Genomic DNA, 21,587 nt, shown 5'->3' with positions numbered 1-21,587 from the left:
CGGTGGTGTATGAGCATCTTATTGTTAGAGCTGCGCGGACGATGTGTGTGAGGCAGAGGAAAAAAGTATGCGTAAAAATACGTGATATAACACCGCTACGCGGAGGCTGAAATAGATTGATCATTGGATCGTGGCTTGGATCTTGGATGTATGCATGTGTGAATATCCTACGCGGCGGCGGTGATTCAATTCGTGGTGAATCGCAGGCCAGTATATTCGCAAATACGTAGATCCGTCAGACATGGAGATTATTCTGCATCGCCACCGATCAATCATGCATCAAAATGTCAGCCGGCATGCTGCATGACGAGAGTTTAAAAAACGAAAAGCTGCATGGTTATTGGTGTTGTTTTATGCGATCTGCGTTGTAGAGACTCAAAGAGGCGACGGATGGCGTGCCGTAATCGTCGTTGTCGAATTTCAGGTTAATTCACATTATATTCAATACCCTGTTTCCACAAATACACAAATCTGATGCTTTGATCGTCGCATGTTTTTGTTTTTGTCCAATATCGAAATTCGACTACGTAATGATCATTGTTTTATTTATCATGCAAGGCATGCAAGTAAGTAGCGTCCGACCTCGCGTTAACTGTGAAAGGTTGAGGTTACATGTGCAGGATTCTCGCTTTCGAAGGTCGTACGAATAAAAGTCAAAGAATTTGACCGTTCGTACCTCTTCGGAAAAACTATAATGTTTATTTAACAAATTAATGATAATAGCGTAGTTACAAAGAAGTATTCGTATGAACATAATTGTAGGAAAGAACTCAGATTTAAATACTTGTGAGCCTTGTATGTACAAGAGGTGAGCTTTTGCAATGAAGGAATTTTCATCATCATTCACGACGAAGTCCTTTGACCGTTTAACTGCCTGAAACACATCTTGTGGAGGTTTTAACAAAGCTCTAAAAATCACACGAATACACTGTTTCGCATGAAATCCTGATTAGAAACCAAAAAGTTAATATTAAGAATAACTAAATGAAGGTAATCAAATGCCAAAAATGAATAAATAATTGAATCTAGGTAAAGAATAAAATCAAACAAAGATGATGGGACGAAACAAGTGTCCGAACTGTGGGGAATACACAAACGCATCGTCTTCGCGCCTCATCGAAGATGCTTGTGGGCACAGGAAATGTCGAATTTGTCTGGTCGATGAGGAGGACGGATGTAAGACTTGCCAGAATACGCCACACATTCAGAAGATCGGCAACTTTGGTAAGCAACGTTTAACGCGTGTCCAAATGTTTTAATACACAGGTTTATTTTATTCTAGACTATCCGGTACACTTTTTGTCACTGGAATCTGAGCCTCCAGATTCTAGCGAATCGAACCTTTGTACTGTGAAAGAAGAAACTGCCTTGCAGCCTTTGGAACTTGTGATGAACAAGACGCTAGACCACGATCGAGTTCTATTCGACGAGCAAGATTCGTGCGAGTCGGAGAGTTCTGGTCGCCGATTGGAATGGGTCGATGATCAGAAGATGAGCACTGAAAGTATAACCGGGATATTGAACTCGAATCACAACTCTGCGGCTTTGGCGCAACGATATGTTTCATCTAAAACAGGTAACGACAAAATTGATGTCGTGTATTGAGTTAGGCAAGTCTCAGTTATAGGATACGGGGCAATGCCGACGCTTTATGCAATAAAAATCCTCTGCTCTTACAACCTATTGAAAGAAGATCACGATTAAAATGAAGTTTGCGATCTAGAAAAAAGTTTCCGAACACTAAATTCAGATGCATTTAGTGGCATTGAATGTATCAGAATGAATCTAAGGGTCTGTAAAACCGTTATAATTTACACATAAATAAAATAAGTAAATAAAAAATATTCCCTGACTCTAGGTTTCGATGCTGGCGATCAAACCACGGAACCACAAGCACCTGTTATCCTCCAAACTCGTGAGCAAAAAATGGTGCCATTGGAACTAGTCACCACCGTGCGATTCTCTCCAAAAGCTGAAAACAATCATCAGAACACGCTATCTCAGATGAGAGATAGTAACGAAAAAAATGTATGCAATTTTTTACTCATATTCTTACCTCGACCAAATTCACAGCGGTGGAACTGATACTAGATATTTTTTCCAGGATAAAATAATCGATTGTCCCAACCAAGAAAATTCAGAAAAAGTAAAGGGACGCAAAAATAGTAAGCTGAAAAGGACTCATATATCCGTTATACCAGGACCGCAAGAATCGTACAGATGTAACATATGCGGCAAAACATTTAAGAGCGCTACGGCACAGCGATATCACGATTCCTGTCTCACTGGGATAAAACCGTACAAATGTACCATATGCGATAGAAGTTTTGTCAAGCAGTCACACTTTCAGTATCACGAACGAACGCACACGGGCTATAAACCTTTCAAATGTTCGACTTGTGGAAAAGCATTTCCGCAGCGTAATAAACTCAACAGGCATCTTCATTGTCACCAAGGTATGAGGAATTTGTTCCTAATCTACATACATTCCAACATTTTCGATCTTTGAGTATAAATATTGCAATCGCTGTCGCAGATGAAAAACGTTACAAATGTTCCATTTGCGAGAAAGGATATAACAGTCAAAATGATTTGAAGAGTCACATGAACATCCATACAGGCGTGATGCCGTATACATGTCAAATTTGTAAGAAATCGTTTCGCGAAGCAACCAACTTGACACGTCACATGCACACGCATTCTAGTAAGTCGAGTAATTGTTATGATTTAGTCCCGTTTGGTTTCTAAAGTACGATCCCAAGCTTTCGGAGTACTTATTCTAACCACGATCGCTCGACAGATGAACGGCCTCATATGTGCGAGCAATGCGGAAAGAGCTTCAAAGATAAAAGCTTGTTGGTTCGTCACAGACGTACGCACGGCAAGGAACGTCCATTTTCGTGCTCAGACTGCTCTAAAGTATTTCTAGCCAAAAGCGAGCTGAGTCGGCATCTCGCAGTGCATTCCGGTGAGTCCGCAAACCACGGATTGATGTCTTTGTATTTTCAAGTCAGCGTTATTCGCTGATGGGAATAAAGTCGATTTGTTTCAGACGACAAGCCATTTCCTTGCCAGTTTTGCAGCACTGTATTCAGACGAAAGGACAATCTTAATCGGCATACGAGACATCATCATTCGGAGGATCAAACCTCAACTGTTGAAAACAAAACTAAAAACCGGGAGGACGAGACTCGACCGGTGAAATCAAAGCCAGTTAATACTTCTAAACCAAAAACGAAACCAAAAGGAAAGCAGAGAGCCATTTCGACTGCGTTACCAAAGAGTCCGTGTAAAATGTCACTTCATTACCTAAATTCTCACGCGCAAATTGACTCTCAATTGGATTGCAGAAGTAACGTTACACCGGTTATAAGGACGACTACAGAGTTGAGTAATGCTGTGCCGGTAATCAATGGACCAATTAGTATCAAACGACCAGAAGAAAAGATAAATTCTCCAAAGAAAGCCTTCACTCATACAGAACCGATTCCACTAGCTGAAGCAGTCGTTATCAACCGTAGAATCGAAGAGAAGTTATATCCCAAAACAAATTTAAATCACGACTGCTACTTCCAATCTGACTTTTGCAACAGGATTGACAGACAACATTCGGTTCATAAGATAATACCCCTTCGACCGAATATTTCCAACAAACCAATGACGGTTGGCAAAGTTCAGAGCCCCGAGAGATCGCAAATCGAAGGACAGCTTAAAAAAATGCAGCCTTCCCTACCCGAGAAGCTGCTTTTTTTGGAAAATCAAATTACGAAGCCTGAAACAGATAAAACATGGATCGAATGTCAGGACACAAAAGGCATGAACATACCAAGGCATACAGTTCCAAAAAAACGTGCAATAGATCAGTTGAAATCAGAACCCGAGGTTGATGACGCTGCCAACTTCCTAACAGCTTTTTCACCGCAAACTCTGTCGAGCAGAATCAAGTGTGAGCCGGAGAGAGCTAATTGCGTACCTACCATTACTAAAGCTAGGTATGTAAATATCAGGGATGACTTGAGAGAATCTAATTTATTGGCCGCAGGCGGCCCTGATAACTTTGCATCAAATGAAATTAATGCAATACACGTAGAAGGTATAGAAAAATCGTCGAACGTTAAGAAATTGAGCGATATACATTGGAGAAGGAGGACATCGGAGATACTAAGACCTCGTGTACACGGGTGCAATTCTTTTATAAATTGTCAATTGTCTAAATTAGAAGTGCCCAACGAATTGACTGATGTAAATAATGATAGGGACTAGAAAATAATTTTATTAACGCTTACAAAATTTGGTCCGGTTAGAAGATCGGATTATATTGAAGGTATGTGATATAAGAAAACTGAAAAGACTCGGAATTGCGAATGATGTGATATTTTGATTTAATAATGTTTATTCTTATTTTTATAAGACTTCTACCTACGTAAAATTATGCAATTGGACAAAAGTTATCTATTTACAAAACCATCTTATGTATTATATTACATGTATATACACGTTAACTATCGTGCGGTAATTAAACTTTGAAACTCTTCTTTTTGTGTAAAACTGAAATTGACACGAATGAATTGAAGAATTCTTCTATTCGAGTTTTATAATAAACTTTTATATTGTTTATATTTCAGTAAAGACCTTATACATTACTCAATAATTATTAATGACATATTTTTATCGCTAATTACAACCCTAAAACTGTCGTAAGCTTTACACCGATAAAAGTTACAAACTTATTGTCATGTTAAAACTGAATTTCGATCTTATTCACAGTTAACAAAGTACTTATTAAATATTTGAAATACGTATGTTTATATATTTATGTATATATATATATATATGTATATATGAAAAAAAGATACATTTTCTAGAAGTAGTTTCAGTCAGGATATTACATTCACAAGCCGCCAAGCAAGATGCTCAGCCTAATTACTATGCAATTTAATTAAGACAGCTTTAAAAAATGATTTGACTTTGAAATATCAGTGACCATAAGCTTCGAAATCACGTAAAACTGGAGAAGAGATCATTTGAACGCCGGTGATGATAAAATTAGCTAAAAATTTCAACCAACTACGCCATTTATTTTGAGCTAGATTTCATCGTATGCCAAGTTAGTCTGTCTTCGTAAAATTGTATAACAACTTGCGGACATATTACATTGGCGTCTTTTGCAGCCACTAAGTCTGTTTCATCTGTTCCTTTCCTGAAATCAATAACAAAGATTAGTACCTCGTGTTCCCAGCAAATCATTCTTACTCCAGATGCCACAAAATTTAATAATACCTATATCCAAAGCAAGGTCCAACTTTTTTTAGAGCTAATAAACGTGCTATCCGTAAATAAATTATACTCTGCAAGCTCAAAAAAAAATTGCATCGCATTCGTGTCTTTTCCTCTAGATCAAAAAAATTTTGTGATTAGAAAATGTTCGTAACGCATGAACGCGTCACGTTTAATATCCCATTGAGCAATACTTGTCCCACTGACGACGAATCATAAAAATTTCGAGAGTGAAAAAAAGCCAAGTATTTTAAAATCCAAAATTCTGTGAGTACGGAGAAATGGAAGTCTGTTTCCTGGAAAAGACATATCTTAACAAATTTATTGAACAACGATCTTATTTGATGTCCGACAGTCATCTGCGTCGCTAAATAGTTTCATAAGTTTCCAGAAAATAAACAAATACATCAAGATTAGCGCAATATTATCGGTGGCTACTTGTGGGAATAATAGCTCACCATTTCATCAAAAACATCAATTCGCCGCCGCAGTCTGATACTCCGATTATTTTTTCTGGTTCCAAGGCACGCTTGAATCCCTGCGCCTTGTCAGAGTCTTCGACTATCTTTCGTTTGTTCATGATGCAAAATCCAAATAGTACTTCTTTCTACTAGTTGCAGATGCTTCTGTATAGAACCACTTTAAGCTATCGGTTCGTTCTATCGCTATTCCTAGTCCGGTCAGTCTGCGCGTTTCCAATTTCAGTCACCAGAAATTCAGGTATAAACTTCTCTTCTACCCAGTAAGTGTATGCACGATTGTATCCTGACCATTCAGCGGGAAACCTGTATAGAAAGAACCGAAACAATTGTTTTTATACAAGTTTACAAGATTTTTTTAGCTACGTTCAAGAACTGAAATTGATTGTGATCCTCTTTTCATAATAAATTCGACTCGATCGAGACATCCAAAATACAGTTATCATGTACAGATTGGGTGATTGTTAGTTTCATAACGTTAGGCTAATGCTTCGAACGACATAGAAGCAAACGAGTTCATACGGATCCGATGCGAAATACTTAGGTATAAACACGGGAGTTGAGATTTGACAGGACGTAAAATTAGCCGGAGGTAAAATCCGGCGAAAATTTATCGTCCGAGAGCCATGACAGTGACGTTCATCAGTCGGCACGATAAAGCGGGAATTTTCTCAGAGTTTGGAATCGCGAAGCTACGAAATGCAGATACGGCATGAGTACGTGCAGATTATTTCGTCAGAAAAATCATGGACTCGTAACGAACCGGAAAAATTTCATATCACGTACCAGAAATAATTCCGACCTGCCATTTACCCCCGGAAGCGTCTCTTTGAAATTGTTTTGCCCGCCATGACATTTTCAGCCGGACAGAATATACGGTTGCAATTTAGTTTTCGTGAGCAACAAAAAGTAGCTACAGCAGTAGCAGCATTTCTCACTATCTAAGCATTCTGATTGGTTGAATAAGCTTAAATTAGGTCAGTCAACCAATCAGAATGCTCGGATGGAGGAAATTCGATGTAGCGTGTCCGGTACTGGTAACTACGCTTGTGAAAATAGTTCCTGTCTATTCCGCGAGATTCGACAATTTCTCACTACGTTGATACCGTAAAATCGGGTTATTTTCACACCCTGTGAATTGCTATTTGTTCTAAAATTTTGTACCTGATGAGCTGAGCATTCGGTGTGGATAGAATTAAAGTCGAGGTACCTGCGTGCAGGCATTTGCGCTGATGATTCGGTGTCCCGACACACAACATCCGGTGACGTAGCTTGCAACAGCCAATCAGGAACTCGGAGACGCATCGATCGAAGTCAGCCTAGCGCTTCGTGCGCAGTTTCAATCAATGACCTTGGCGTGCGCTGCTTCACTTCCCGAGCGAGCGATATCGGGTAAAGTTGGTGCAGCTGTGGTGCGTTTTAGGAATTTAATTTCGACTTCTACACTTCGTCGCTCATCTAACCATGGTCAAGATGGATCACGACGTAAGTAACTCATTTCTCGCTTTTCTATTCTTCCGAATAACTGATCTGCGATAGCGACGTGAAGAAAATATGCCGATAGTGTTGTGGCAATGGCCGCCTCCCGTTGTCTCTACTCAATTTCCCCATCGTTTCTGTTCATCGTCACTATCGAATGGCTTAATTGCGTCAGGCTTACTGATCAGTCCCTGACAAAGTTCTTTTTCGCTGCAATTCTGTTTTATTCTATATCCGTGTGTCGGTATTTGTCTTCCTCCCTCATTTCTCCTCCCCCTGCACCCACAACAGCGGCTCATTTTGTTTTTCGGCGTACCCAAGCCGAGATCCGCCATTTTGATTTGTCTTTAATTTTAGAACGCGTCTGAAATTACTTTTATGAAAAGATTAAAACACTTTTGTCAGCTGCACTTTGGTCCGAACTTTTTTTCTTCCAGCAGGAAGATTAAAATCTGCAAGACCACACGCGTCCCTTGCGACAATTCTCGAATACGTTCAGAAACTTAAATCGAATCTACACCCTGAAACGTATGCGTATAGACGATAATCAGCAATCCGTGTATCTTAAAGTCTATCAGCCATCGTGAATTTCTATTCTCGGTTCTAGTTTATGCGCTGCAACGATATAACGCAGGGCGTTAAAATCCAATTTTACACGTATCTTGATGTTTCATATTACGCTTCTGTCGCCTGTAACTTCCATTGCATTTGCGGTGACTCTGTGTTTCATTCGAGGCCAATACACTCAAAGTGTGTCTATACTCAAAATGTTGAACTTGCTGATGTCTGCTTACATTATTTATCTCGCGTGCTTTTCGAATATTCGCCATTTTTCAACTTTTTAGCTTTCACGTCGTAAATAATATAATACATTCTGACACATATTTTTCGAAGAGATATCTTCATATTGCTAGCTAGCATGTATACCACCCACTTGGAACACTTTACACTCCATTTATTAGAAGTCCGTACAGAAACCACAACTCCATAGTCGATCTCTAACAGACATCTACAGAAATCCATGATACCTACAGATATGCATCGACAGAACCGGAAAATTTGAGAATTCTTACGGAAGTTTTGGACTCTGGAAAACTCTGAGAAATTCGTTTAACCCTCGTCAAATTTGGGGATATATTGGAAAGCTATTTCTGTTTTGCTTCTCAAAATTATACATGTTTTATGAAATTACCCAGCTCAAAATTAAACATTAATTCACCTAAGATAGAACGAATAACTTTTCAATTTTTGCTTTGACGTAACATTTGCTTAATGATATTACGCCATTCTTTACGAGTTATTTTGAACAGCGTTTCCATCATCATTTTGGAAGCATGATAGTATGGATTAGTGGTGATAAAATGGCTGGCAATTTTGGGAAAATGGGCTCCGGAAATCAGCGAAATCCAGGAGCATCCTGTAATTAGTGTAGAGCTCTAATCACTTCTGAAAACTAATTTGAATGCTTTATTGACCATCTTTTATGTATTCGACTCGAAGTGGTAATAACTTTGTTTATCCCAAGCGTATCGAGCGTTCAAGTTTTAATGTCTTCTTAGTAACCACTTGAATAGGATTATGGAAGTTTTGTTCCACATGTTGCCTTTCTTTGTTTAAATTGTGACCCGAGGTTGATAAGAAAATCATCACATTTCTTTGCTTGAATTCTTTGTAGTACTTGGAATTGAAAGAAATTATGTGTAATCTCAAACTTTACTCAAATTTTTAACGTATTCAATAGTTGCCTAATATTGTACGAATATTTCTTTCAGGATGGAAAAAATGAGCCCGAACATGTTCGAAAATTATTCATCGGTGGTTTGGACTATAGGACCACTGACGATTCTCTTAAAAAACATTTTGAACAATGGGGTGAAATTGTCGATGTTGTAGTCATGAAGGATCCGAAGACTAAGCGGTCGCGAGGCTTCGGATTCATTACCTACTCCCGTGCTCACATGGTCGACGATGCTCAAAATGCAAGGTAACAAAGTTTTTTCTAATGAAATAACACATTTGAAATTTGTTGCGTACTTTTCTATATTATGTTTATTAAAAAAAAAATTTTTTTTTTTCATAGACCTCATAGAGTAGACGGACGTGTTGTGGAACCAAAACGTGCAGTCCCTCGACAAGAGATCGGAAGGCCCGAAGCTGGGGCGACGGTCAAGAAATTGTTTGTTGGCGGACTGAAAGACGATCATGAAGAAGAAGATCTCCGTCAGTATTTCCAAGCGTTTGGTAGTATTAATTCTGTCAGCATTGTCACAGACAAAGAAAGTGGAAAGAAGCGAGGTTTCGGATTCGTTGAATTCGACGATTATGATCCAGTGGACAAGATCTGCCTGCAGCGTAATCATCAAATCTGTAACAAACACGTTGATGTCAAGAAGGTAATTTTTTAACCAATTAAACCTTGAAACTGATTCCATCGTTATACAGTAAGCGACGTGTCACACGATCATCGTAAACAGGAAAAAAGAACGTGTTTCGATAAGACACAGGTCATATCTCTTGTCTGGCTTTTTTTAAAACTTGTTTTGTCTTCCTTCAGGCGCTAAGCAAAGCTGAAATGGCTTCCGCCACTGGTGGTGGCGGCGGCGGGGGCGGCAGAGGAGGCCAAGGAGGCGGACGCGGCCCACGAGGTAGCAATCAGGGAGGTGGCAATTGGGGAGGCCGAGGTGGCGGCGGTAGCGGAGACTGGAACAACGGTGGAAACCAGGGTGGATACGGAGGCGGTAATCAAGGTGGATGGGGAGGCAACGGACCTTGGGAGAACCAAAATCAAGGTAATTTATTGCGATACCAGTAATGTCTTCTCGCCGGAAATTGTTATAATTGCAATATTTTAAAATAATTTTCTTTCTTCGAAATTTATATGCTCTTTTCTACGCTTTGATTTCCCGTTAATATTTTGGTGCTCATTATTTTTCGCCATGGTAATGGTCGTGGAAAAGTTCTTGCATTTTATGAGTTTATGTGTTATTGGAAAGTTTGATTGATAAGTTTTGAATAGTGTTCACACATTCGCCGTTGAATATATTCTAGGGGGTGGCTGGGGAGGCCAAGGAGGACAAGGAGGCTACAACAGCGGCGGAAACTGGAGCAATGATAATTTCGGAGGTGGTTACCAACAAGGCTATGGTGGTGGACCCGTTAGAAACAACTTCAATGCTGGTGGAAGACCTGCGCCTTACGGTAAGGATTTACAACTTGTAAATTGTTTGATGTATAGAGACTGATTTGTTAAAGAATATAGCCTATATTGCTTTAATTTGAATAAGTGTTGTACGGTACTTGAGAGATGAGAAAGAAATCGAGGACATCGCACTACACCAGACATTATCTTCGACGAATAACGTTACAAATCACGTGAATTCTCAATCAAGTTCTATTTATTATTTGAATCAAAGAGCAGAATACTTGATAAAACAGAGGCTTGATTTTCAACTTTGTTCAACGGTTCGGGAACATTTGAAATACTTTTCATCGTCTATCTGAAGTTCTTATCGATCCAGGTTGATTGAAAATTCGAATTTTTACTAACATTGAGAACAAAGGATTAATCTGTGATCAATGAATGAATCCGAGTTAGCTACTTGAGGATAAGAAATGGTGAAGTCGCTATCGAGATCTTTTTTCTAACCAAGCTTGATTGATAGAATTATTTTTTTACTCTCTTCATTCAGTAATTTTTTAACTCAACGGTGCATTTCACTCTCAGGATTCCTTCTTCATTATTCTTTGTTTTCTAAGTAATCGTTGATTCGTTTGGTATTCTAACAATTATGCCCCTCAACGGCGACGCATCTTCGACAAAGCACTGGACCGTTGTGTTGTTGAGAAAATGGAATCATAAGACAGTTTTAAACGCCATGATGAATTTAAACACATAGGTGGTGGACCAATGGGTGGCAATACAGGCGGAGGCGGCGGTGGCAGCGGAGGTGGTGGCGGCTACGGCGGTGGCGGTGGCGGCAATCAAGGAGGATACGGTGGCAATCCCGTAGGAGGTGGCAATATGGGCGGCGGCGGCGGCGGCGGTGGTGGAAGGAGATATTAAACCACCCAGCGCAGTTCTTCGCAACGCTACGCTCCCTCAGATGGTGAGTTTCTTTACTTGTCGATGTTCATGAGGTTAAAGCAGCAGCAAGACTCGCGGTCAGAAATAATGCGAGTCTGAAGTTGAGGGTGTTCAGCAAACGGTGTGCGTGTGAACTTTTTTTTTGTCTTAGACACGAGGTTGAACTTGGTAACGTTGGTGCGGCGATGGTTGTTTATGGAAAATCAAAATTTTGAAACTTTGGAAACGTTCGAGTTCGATAAGTCGTGTTGAGGCGAATCGTATTCATATTTTGAAAACTGAACTCGAAACATTGATTGTTTGATAAAGTTGAACGTTTCTGAATTATTGTACTGATTGTGTGTAATTTCACTTCTAAATTTGTCTTCGATAAGTTCTTAAGAGTTTCGTTGAGCAAAAGTTACAGGTGATTCGGTAAAAGCCAGTTACGTTACGTCTCGATTCATTGTACGATTGCGGAAGATCAAGGCAAGTAAGGTTCTCTCGGATAAGAATAGCAATTTGAATAGTTGAAATATATTTACCTCCAAAATTAGAAACACGATTTTGCGCATCGATTTTGCTGAGTACCCTGGAGATGACTGAAAAAATAGCCCTAATATTGACCAGCTTGTATCTAAACCAAGTCGATAGGTCCTTATATTTCAAGTGTTTTATTTTCATTTTAGTTCTCTACAAAAAATACTTGGTATAAGTGCTTTTGTCTTTGGGGGAAAAAAAAGAGACGTGTGTGGGAATTTCTGGAAAACATTTTCGCAAAATATATAGCTTTTAATTGAAAATTCGTAAGAACTGAACGAATTTTATGATGTGTCAAATCCAACAATTTTAATTGTTGGACAAAAGAGAAAAGGGCAAGAAGCAAAGGTACATTATTATCACTGATTACGCCCCTACGGAATTGTTCTTAGGATCCAGGTTTTCATTACTATGTTGTCTTTATTAGCTTCCAAATGACAATTTGCACTCTAATTCAGCAAGCAACTATTTTACGCTTTTAGACTATTAGTTTCATTTATTAATAAATATACCTGTGAGTTTATTTTTCTCGTATTATTGAATATTCAAACTTCTTTACGACCAAAGACTGGGACATTAAATTTCATTACGAGAGGCAATCGTTTGATTAACTCTCATTACTTGTCAATTAGCATGAATAATCTTCAATATTATTATATATTATGTTTTTAATATTTCTTTCGTTCGTTTTATTATCAGGTTTTATGTTTCGCAGGATTATTATATTCATAATTATGGCGTCAGCTTCTTGATATACAGGGTGGTCAGCGACGCCTTTAACAATAAACATATATATATATTTGAATACTGATATATGACCGCATCTCAGACACCCAACTATCGAAAGGTTTCGCCGACCACCTTGTACTTTTTAAAACACTCAGTTCTATAGTGTCAACGCATGCTAGTGTTAGATGAAATATTTCGTCAAGGTGCTATAAATATCTAAGGCATTTTGCCCAATCAAAACAATATTTCTAGTTGTACTAGTTATCATTTCTATTCTTTGAATGAGAAATCCATCTCGCAGATAAAAGAACAATTGAATGGAAGAATAGAGAGAGAGAGAGAGAAAGGGAGAGAGAGAGAGAGAGAAAGAGGAACGTAGCTTGTTTATTGTCGTGAGAAAATATTTAGGCTTGGGCCCTTCCATGGATACGAGTAAAGAACTGCGATTTTATATACCTATCATTCTAGCTGTGGACTTACCGTGTTAACTTAACTAAACTAACAAATTTGTCACTTTTGAACCTCAGGTGACCCCTTGTCTACTAGTCGCCAGTACTTCTGTACTGTTTAGTTCGGAGCAGGCAGGGCTAAGGCTAGTCAGACAGGACCAGGCAGGCCAATCAGGATTCAGGAAAGAAGCGTCACCCGTTAGATCGCAGTGATGAGGGAGGCTTATGCGTAACCGTATATTACATTTGAAACGTTGCATCTACCCCAGCCGCACGTAGAACTATCAACCAGAATCGCAATAACAAAATTGTGTACCGCAATAGATAGAAAGCAGGAGACAGAGAGAGAGAGAGAGAGAGAGACAGAGAGAAACGCGGTGGTCGGCTTGAAGTTGCGTGCTACGCCGCCGTAATAACTTGGCAAAAATGCGTATAATATTTAAATAGTCGTTATTCACACACGTTTCACACACACACACTGCACTGAAATGATACGTATAATTTGATACGCCTTTGCCCGATTACATTTACACAAAAACCATACACACAGACACACGTACATATAGAAGATTTATAGGTGTAAAACGAATATGACAGAGAAAAAAAGAAAAGCAAAAACGGTCCATGTAAGAATCTAGGTTTTACAAAAATGATGCAGATTTGTTATCATAGAGGAAATAAAAATAATTAGGCAAGACGATTGTTAAATAGACCAAAGGATGATGAGTTTGGTAGCGTTAGGAACGAACAGTGGATGAGTGTGAGAAAGACAGAGGCCGTAATCAAGTTTAAGGGAAGAAAACAGAGACTTAACAGGGAAAATGAATTTTGTTGCAGAGCATTTCGTATTAGGCTATCTACCCTAGGTTAAACCATTTAATTCTTAAGTTGTAATGTTTTAAGAGTTAGAAGATAATAAAAAGTGACCACAACCTTTTCCATCATCATTTTTACTTACAATCAAAATAGGGAATCGTCGATAGATTTTCATAGATTAAGTCAAAGACGCGCACTTACAGATAGGATACTAATATTTTAGTCAACATTCTCCGCATACAAGAAGTATCTATGTGCATAGCTATTTAACCGAACACGAACAATAACGATGAAAGGTTAGTTGTCTTTCAGTCAATAAATTACTATATTAATAATATTATTATTATTATTACTGCTGTTGTTATTATTGTCATCATTATTATTATTATTATTACGTACAATAGAAAGAGGATGTCTGTCTGCCTGTTTGTATTATACCTATTTCACTGTGTAGACGACGAGAGATCGGCAATCCCTGAAAGATGATGAGCGTCTCTATATGTAAACGCAGTATTAAAACAATTTGTACATAACTTACCCTGGATATGATCAATATCTCATTCGCTGTGTGCGTCACCTTGAAAGAGGGTCTCTAGCTGGATAATTATGCAGTACCTTGCATAGTTGAACGTAAGAAATTTTTTTTATAAAAAGGTGCAACTGATAGATGATTTTTGAAGCTGCAAACGAGTCCAGTTATTGGTAAACTCATTTTCTGGTTTCTATAAATTGGATGAGTACAAATCCCATTGATCGCATCTGTAATAACTTGTCAACAGCTAATTATCGCTGAGGTATCTGAAATGTCATACTTACTTTAGACTTCTTGATGAAATAAAACCGCACATCGTGTTGATTGGCCACCGTTTACTACATTTACGTTGACTGAAAGCGGACGATTTCTTTTGAAAATACTAGTGGCACAGTTAAACCGCACGAGACCTTGTTCGGCGGGCCAGTAAAAAACTTTGCTGATATTAGCGGCTGGACCTAGTTTTGTAAACACAGCAAAAGCTATTCTCACTCACTCGTTTATTCGAAAGAGAAGGTTTGGCTTGAGTAAACGAATATCAAACTTGTATCAATAATCTGAACTCAGGATTTAGGTGATCCGTTGTAGATTATATATAGTTCAAAGTTGTATCTGTAGAGCAGTTACAATTCATTCGAAAATAATACAATTAGGTAAATAATTGTAGTTCTAGTACGAAGGCAGAAATGTAGAGTAAAGAATCTCGTATGAATGAAAATTTCGATTCTAAATGAAGAAAATGTGTAATATCGACTGACGTGAAACAGTGTGTCCATTTTACTTCAAGTTTTGCTAGACTATATAGCGGAAAGCGAAGAAGATTGGCCTTTGGTTCATGATTTTTTCAATCGCTGATACTAAAATTGTTGTAATATCTATACACTCGTGTATTCTTGGAGATATTATCAAGTCTATTGATCACTGAATTTTCAGTTTAAGATTCTTGTAGAATTGCAATTCTCTTGCTTCTTTGAGGTTGCTGACGAAAGTTTGGATCAGGTTTTTTAGCAAACAGGAAATCCGAAAAAATCAAAAAATTTCCATTTTATGCAATTTACATGGGACACCCTGTCAAAATGTTCTCATTTCATAAGCGGAGTGACGTTCACAGTAGTTGAAAAGAAGTTAAAAATGTGAAAACGAATAGGTATATAAATGAGTGTAAATGTTGAAAAAGAAGAGTTTCAGATAGAAAAATGCCGGATTCGACATTGATTTTAGAATCGAGATTTTGCATGAACAATTCTTAATTGTGTACAAAGCGAAGAAACCCAAAATAATTCTGTAGACTTTTTTCTTATATTCAACTAAGTAAAACTTGAGGAAAATGTACCAGATTGAAATCTACATCAACATATTACGAAATCTGTGGAATTCGATTGGATGTAATATTATTTGCTATTATATTCTTTTAACGAGAAGAAAAAATAGAATTTGATTACTTTGAGTTCCTCTGCTTTATACAAATATAAAAATCTGATATCTTTTCATGTAAAAATCCAATTACCAGACGATTGCATTTCTGCAGTTTCATTGCAGTCGATGTCAGTGGGATACACAAGTGACAACTTTTCAATTACCTAGTAACTTTTTAGTATACTACTTGTTGAAACTTTGCGGTTTACGATCCTTATTTCCTAAGGGATGTTGAACTTGCCGTAAGACTGGATCCAAAAAGAATTTGGCAGGTAGTAGATTGTGGGCGTTTCTCCGTTACCTTTATTTCCTAGATAGTATAATACATCCGTACGCACATACAGACTCGTAACTAGTGAGGAAAGTTAAAAAACGAGAGAGAAAGAGAGACAGAAAGAGAGAGAAAGAGAAAGAGGCGAAGAGCAAATAATGAAACAAATGAGCAGGCAGACAGGTAGCCTGAAGAAAAGGAAAGGAAAGGAAGGGAAATGAAGCCTGTAGCCTCATCGACAGACAGACTAGGCCTTGCTAAAAGCACTAGCCAATATAAACATCCGCAGGTAGGACATATAGATACATCTTTTTATGTATTCATATTTCGTATGAATGGTTGAGAAAACGTATGCATGATGTTAATGTATTGATAGAGATTTCTCACAATGTTTCATTTTATTTTTTCGATTAGGTAGTGACGTCGATTCGCTTTATCGAGAAACCAAGAATCGTGATTTATAGCATCGCCATGTGTTCTTATTCCATTGAAAGGCTGATTAGATAATTGTTATTTATTTCGCGAAATGAAAATAATAAATCAGTACGTATTATGTAAAATTAGTATTTCGTAAGCAGTGGCTAGCAGTAATTACACAAAGTATCTTAGTTTTCTACTATCGAAGAAAGCTTGCATAGTTTTTAGTTTGTTCGTTATTGATCGGGAATCGATTTTTTCATCTCATCCAATAAGTAAAAGAAAATTATAATATTCATGACAAGTACGTCATCTTCCTGATTATGGATTGCAAAGCGAGAGGCGTTCCACACGTTATTTAATGAAAGTAAAGGATGATGCGAAACAGTGTAATGTCATTATCTCTAGCATAGAAGAACCACTGAGATGTTGACAAAATACTATCATGGTTTATCTCACTTTCCTCAATCATTAGAGTCTTTTATTGCGTCGTTTATAAAGAATATCTAAGAGTTCTGTTTAAAATGGCTCGTATCTTGACTTTCCTATCTTACCGTAAGATGTGTTATACACACTTTTCACCTAGTTGAGATTATAACGATACGACTACCTTAAGGATATTCAGTCTAAAGTGATAGACTATATCCAAACTAATTTCTTATTTTGAACTTGATCTTCAATATATCTAAAATACTGGTCATTGTTTTCTTTCATTGAATTTATTCTGGGGCAACAATATCTTTAATCACGACTTGTAGCAAATCTATGTATGTAATTCTTTTTATAACTACTTCATTTTTTTTTTTTTTCCCCCTTTTTTGCGTATGTTAGCACTTCTAAAAACCAGGAAGTCATCTAAGCCAGTGGATCTAAACTAGCCAATGACAAATGAAAGTGACTAGACAAATTTTCCTTCATTTTAGTTGAAACTGTTTTTTCAACTAATTGTAGTAATGGTGATGTCAATGAAAATTTTGTTGAATTTATACTAAAACTAATCTAGTCGATCACTGAGACATACTATTCGTATAGGTTTCATCCGAGCCGTTATAAAATTGCTTTAAGTTGAAGAAATTATTTAGAAAACCCAGCTTAAATTTATTTTAACCGAACCAGAATAGGATCAAAATATTAAATATGCAGCGCAATAACATCGTATGCTTTTTACCGGTAAAAATCATTACAACATTTACGTAGGATGCCTATGTTAACTACTCACTTTATTATTTTACTTTACTTGTATTAATGGTTGTCTTTCGTTTTCATTAATTTCTGGTTTACCATTTGCCGGCCGGTACATTGAGCTTGATCGACGTGTCTACCTGACCTCTGGGTTTCAGTCCTCGTTTGAGGTAAGTTCATAAAAATATCAATTCTCACGATATCTATCCTTTCAGGTTGTTACAGAGTGGAAAAAACATTTTTTAGCATTCTAACCTCAAAGTCGCGACGAAGTCACACAGCTAGTCAATAAATCGTATCTATACTCTCTACCAAATGTACTATTACATAACGCGAGCATGTTTTACGCATCCGTACACAAAGTAGCCCGTTTCTATGACGCTAGCGTGCACTGATGAACGTTATATGTATCACTGGTAGAGTGAGTCTGCGAATGCGCATGCGCGGAGTACAGAAAAGACCACTTTCAACTCGTAGGAGTCAAAAGAGGTCTATTCTGTACTGCGCGCATGCGCTGTCGCCAACACATCTAACATTACGCGAACCTAACCTCAAATTTAATTACTAATATACTATTCCCCAAAAGTATCAAAATGATGTTTGTTCAATACTTTATTTTCCAATGCCAGTAAATGCTGATTGCTCAGCAATAGATGTGTTCAATCGGTAAACTTTCGAGTAGTAAAGTATTTACGCCAAACGGGTTGTCGGCAGGTAACGTCATGTGGTTGACAATTAAGTAAAAATGAATTGAATTTTAACATTTGAAGTGCAGATGGATGTGTTAACTATTAAATAGATTAATAGATGTATCTAGAGTACCTATAAAACAGAGTCTAATTAATCACCTCCATCTTACCCGCCATTTTCTGACGATCCGAAATTCGGGTAGTTTTAAACACGTGTAAGTAGGTAGAAACGGTGATGTCGTATGATAGACATATTGCAATATTAGCTGGTAATGTGTTTATTTATCAACATTAACGTTTCTACCTACTTACATGTGTTTAAAACTTCCCACAATTTCGATTCGTCAGAATATGGCGGCCAAGCTAAATGCATCTTACCTGGGATCGAGGGAAAGAGATTATATTTCCATGCGATTTTAAACTTGGCAATTCCACATCGTCAAGCGGCGGAGTATTTGACTTTTTTTTTACTCTTCTTATTTGACAATCTCTTTTAATCTTGAATCCCCAAAAATTTCTGTGTACGAGAATTACAGAACTAAAGATTCAATACAGAAAATCACTTGGCACAGAACGTTGACATCATTTGATTACGAAGTTGATGTGAATTTTAAAAAGTTTTAAGTTTCCGAAATAACGCATTTTTTGAGGTCACGTTCAATCTAATGATCTATGTACCAAGAACTATTTAGGTAAAAAAAATTTATTGACGTGTTCTCATCTTATTTTAGTACTTTTCACAGGAGGAAGAACTGGTTGGTCAAAACGGTCAAAACTCACAATGCCATATCCTGTTTCCAGGGACACGGGTGCCTGTTGTCGTCTCATTAATTTATATTATTTTTTTAATCAGCCGAGTTTTCATTCACGAATGATTTTTGCTTTTGTCCCTCTCAACTCTGTTTAGATTCATTGCTGCATCTGCAAATGGATTTTTGATTCCTTGGGCCATTTCTCCTGTACTTGTCATTTGAATAAAATATTGTTATTTTCAGATTATCACTACATCAATGGAAACAGATTTTTGCACGTGTAAGGTTATATTGAGTTCTTTTGTGCGAATTCTCAAAATTTAACTAGGATTTACCGCAACTAGTGAACTTGTGAGTAGTATTTACTGTAAAAAAAAAAGCCGTAAGCACAATGTCGCAAGATCTGCGAACTAGAGCTCACTTTTTTTCCATATTGCAGTCCCTCTCGCAATTAGTCTACTGAATACTTTTTTTTATTCTGTCTAGTTATATATGTATAGTATACTATTGTCTATTTTGTATTTGCACAAAAGCACTAGTGTAATCGTAGTACGTAAAAAAAAAACTGAATTCAAAATGGTGCGATTAAAACACGGTACTTTCATAATGTATGTGAAACTAACCAAAAGTGTATTTCTACGTAACCAACTTGGAGGAATTGCGAAAAAGAAACATTTCGTAAGTATGTAATGATCGGATAGTCTAACACCGAATACTAAAATTGGTAAAAATCCTACAGTGCACACAAAGTGACTAGAAGCTATCATATTTCTCTTGTTTTGTAAAAGCATTTGTGTACCTGTGTATATATTTACTGAAGTGAAATAATAATAATAAAAGTATGAAAAACCGTCCCTAACCCTTGAATTTTTTTTTATTGAAATGTTATATTTTACACACTAGGGCTTTTAAATATACTGTCTTGTAAACTATCTTTATATACACGGAGAGAAAAATCAGGCTTTGAAACGATGGAAACATCTCAAGCTTTGAAGGCTTGGAAAGACCATCCTTTTAAAGGATGAATTCAACCTTCTAAAGCTTGGAAGGTGTTCTGCTCGAAACGCATGAAACTCATGCTTTTGCAGCAAGAACCTCGTCGTTTAGGACCATGAATACCACCGGGTAGAAGCTTGCAGTAGCTCACGGTCCGAAAGCAAGACTTTCACGGTTCTAAACTGTGAATCTCTTGGTCTCAAGTGTTAATAAGCCGATAGAACAGGGAGGGGGAACGCTCGAGATTCACAGTATCAAGCGGTGGAGTTCATGGTTTGGAGGCTTGAATCATTCCAAGCGTTTAAACGATAGACTCCATGCTTTCGGACCACGAAGTCCATGCGGCTAAAGCACGAATCTCTTCCTTCTAGCCCGTGAATAGAGTCTTGCTTTTAAACGATGAATTCACCGGTTAAACTCGTGAAATTCATGCTTTGAAAGCATGAATTACAAGGTCCGAAAGCATGAAGGTTCATCGTTTCAAAGCTTGATTTTTCTCTCCGTGTAAAAATCCCGTTTCACAATGTTCGCCCACGTTAATCTCCGAAACCGCTCAACCGATTTTAATGAAAATTTGTGAATGTATATTGCTTAGTCCAACTTGAGAGTTAGGATAGTTTTCATACCGATGAGTGATCCTCGATATTTTTTATTGCAAATTTAAGGAGTTTTTATGGAAGAAACCGTTGTAATTCGCTTATAAGTTCCATAAGTTTCTAATAGATGGCGGTGTGAGTTGATCACTTGACATCTGTATAAGCATCTAGCACCGCACTCAACATCTTTCGTTATGTAGGTTGTGTAAGTATTCAATAGATTGGTCGTGTTTCAATTTCAAACGTTTCTATGAAGCTACAATTTATTCTACACGCCACACGTATTCCAGAGATATTCGACATAAACGACGTGTGTGTTTAGTTTTTCGCATATCGTTATTTTGAGCTAAGCCACAGCAACGCGTGGCTGGATTTGCTAATTCAAATATACAATGCAAAGTACCGTTAAATTGTATTGTCAAGACCGTTGCATAATCTTGAAGAGAAGGTGAAAGTTGCAACGAATGTCGTTTCAAAACTGAAAGTCTTATTAAGCTCAAAACCTGATTAGTTAATACATCTTCGCAGCAATAAAAACACTGCCCGTGAAAATTTCAGTCGAATCGGTTCAACGGTTTGATTAATCCTCCTCACACTTTTGAAAATAATTGGGAACTTTTCAGAGTTTCGAAACGTGTTTTCTAGATGATTTCTGGAGTTTTTTTACGATCCAACGTTTTTTGCCATGGCTAACGTACGAAGCACTTCGTTTCCTAATGATCGTGCCTAAAAAAAATGGTATATTACTGAAGAAATATTAGTTCAATCATAGATATTATAGTTTGATATATATTTTATTCATTATACATATAATATATAATACAAGAATATCGACGTTATAATTCTATCAGAATATCTAACTATCTTCGCTGTTAGAAGATTTTCATCTTATTTCTAAGTTACG

The 21,587-nt window shown here is 37.5% G+C and overlaps 3 protein-coding genes across 6 annotated transcripts; 2 read left to right on the top strand and 1 right to left on the bottom strand.

Moving 5' to 3' along the window:
• The first annotated feature begins 47 nt into the window (after positions 1 to 47).
• On the top strand, positions 48 to 4,412 carry LOC124405099 (zinc finger and BTB domain-containing protein 49-like). 2 transcript variants are annotated; one of them, XM_046879710.1, is made up of 8 exons: positions 48 to 424; positions 1,030 to 1,224; positions 1,283 to 1,576; positions 1,859 to 2,028; positions 2,105 to 2,456; positions 2,537 to 2,704; positions 2,801 to 2,968; positions 3,053 to 4,412. In XM_046879710.1, exons 2-8 carry the CDS (start codon positions 1,053 to 1,055, stop codon positions 4,261 to 4,263), a joined length of 2,535 nt encoding a protein of 844 aa, XP_046735666.1. In that variant the 5' UTR covers positions 48 to 424; positions 1,030 to 1,052; the 3' UTR covers positions 4,264 to 4,412. The 2 variants fall into 2 exon arrangements, with proteins under 2 accessions (XP_046735666.1, XP_046735676.1); XM_046879720.1 differs by lacking the exon at positions 48 to 424 and having other exon boundaries at positions 835 to 1,224.
• A 645-nt stretch (positions 4,413 to 5,057) lies between these two features.
• On the bottom strand, positions 5,058 to 6,062 carry LOC124405157 (chromobox protein homolog 1-like). Its single transcript, XM_046879829.1, has 2 exons — positions 5,736 to 6,062; positions 5,058 to 5,200 (listed from the first exon to the last, which is right to left on the bottom strand). Exons 1-2 carry the CDS (start codon positions 5,855 to 5,857, stop codon positions 5,077 to 5,079), a joined length of 246 nt encoding a protein of 81 aa, XP_046735785.1. The 5' UTR covers positions 5,858 to 6,062; the 3' UTR covers positions 5,058 to 5,076.
• A 1,022-nt stretch (positions 6,063 to 7,084) lies between these two features.
• Positions 7,085 to 17,878, top strand: LOC124405113 (heterogeneous nuclear ribonucleoprotein A1, A2/B1 homolog). 3 transcript variants are annotated; one of them, XM_046879755.1, is made up of 7 exons: positions 7,085 to 7,241; positions 9,008 to 9,219; positions 9,316 to 9,628; positions 9,790 to 10,024; positions 10,284 to 10,433; positions 11,132 to 11,341; positions 17,744 to 17,878. In XM_046879755.1, the coding sequence occupies exons 1-6, from the start codon at positions 7,221 to 7,223 to the stop codon at positions 11,296 to 11,298; spliced, it is 1,098 nt and encodes a 365-aa protein (XP_046735711.1). In that variant the 5' UTR covers positions 7,085 to 7,220; the 3' UTR covers positions 11,299 to 11,341; positions 17,744 to 17,878. The 3 variants fall into 3 exon arrangements, with proteins under 3 accessions (XP_046735711.1, XP_046735703.1, XP_046735722.1); XM_046879747.1 differs by lacking the exon at positions 17,744 to 17,878 and adding an exon at positions 13,095 to 13,700; XM_046879766.1 differs by lacking the exons at positions 11,132 to 11,341; positions 17,744 to 17,878 and adding an exon at positions 13,095 to 13,700.
• Positions 17,879 to 21,587: the final 3,709 nt, after the last annotated feature.

Source organism: Diprion similis, chromosome 1, assembly GCF_021155765.1.
Source record: "Diprion similis isolate iyDipSimi1 chromosome 1, iyDipSimi1.1, whole genome shotgun sequence".
Classification (NCBI taxonomy): domain Eukaryota; kingdom Metazoa; phylum Arthropoda; class Insecta; order Hymenoptera; family Diprionidae; genus Diprion; species Diprion similis.
The sequence above is the reverse complement of the archived record's forward strand: the minus strand, read 5'-3'. Positions and strand labels throughout refer to the sequence as shown.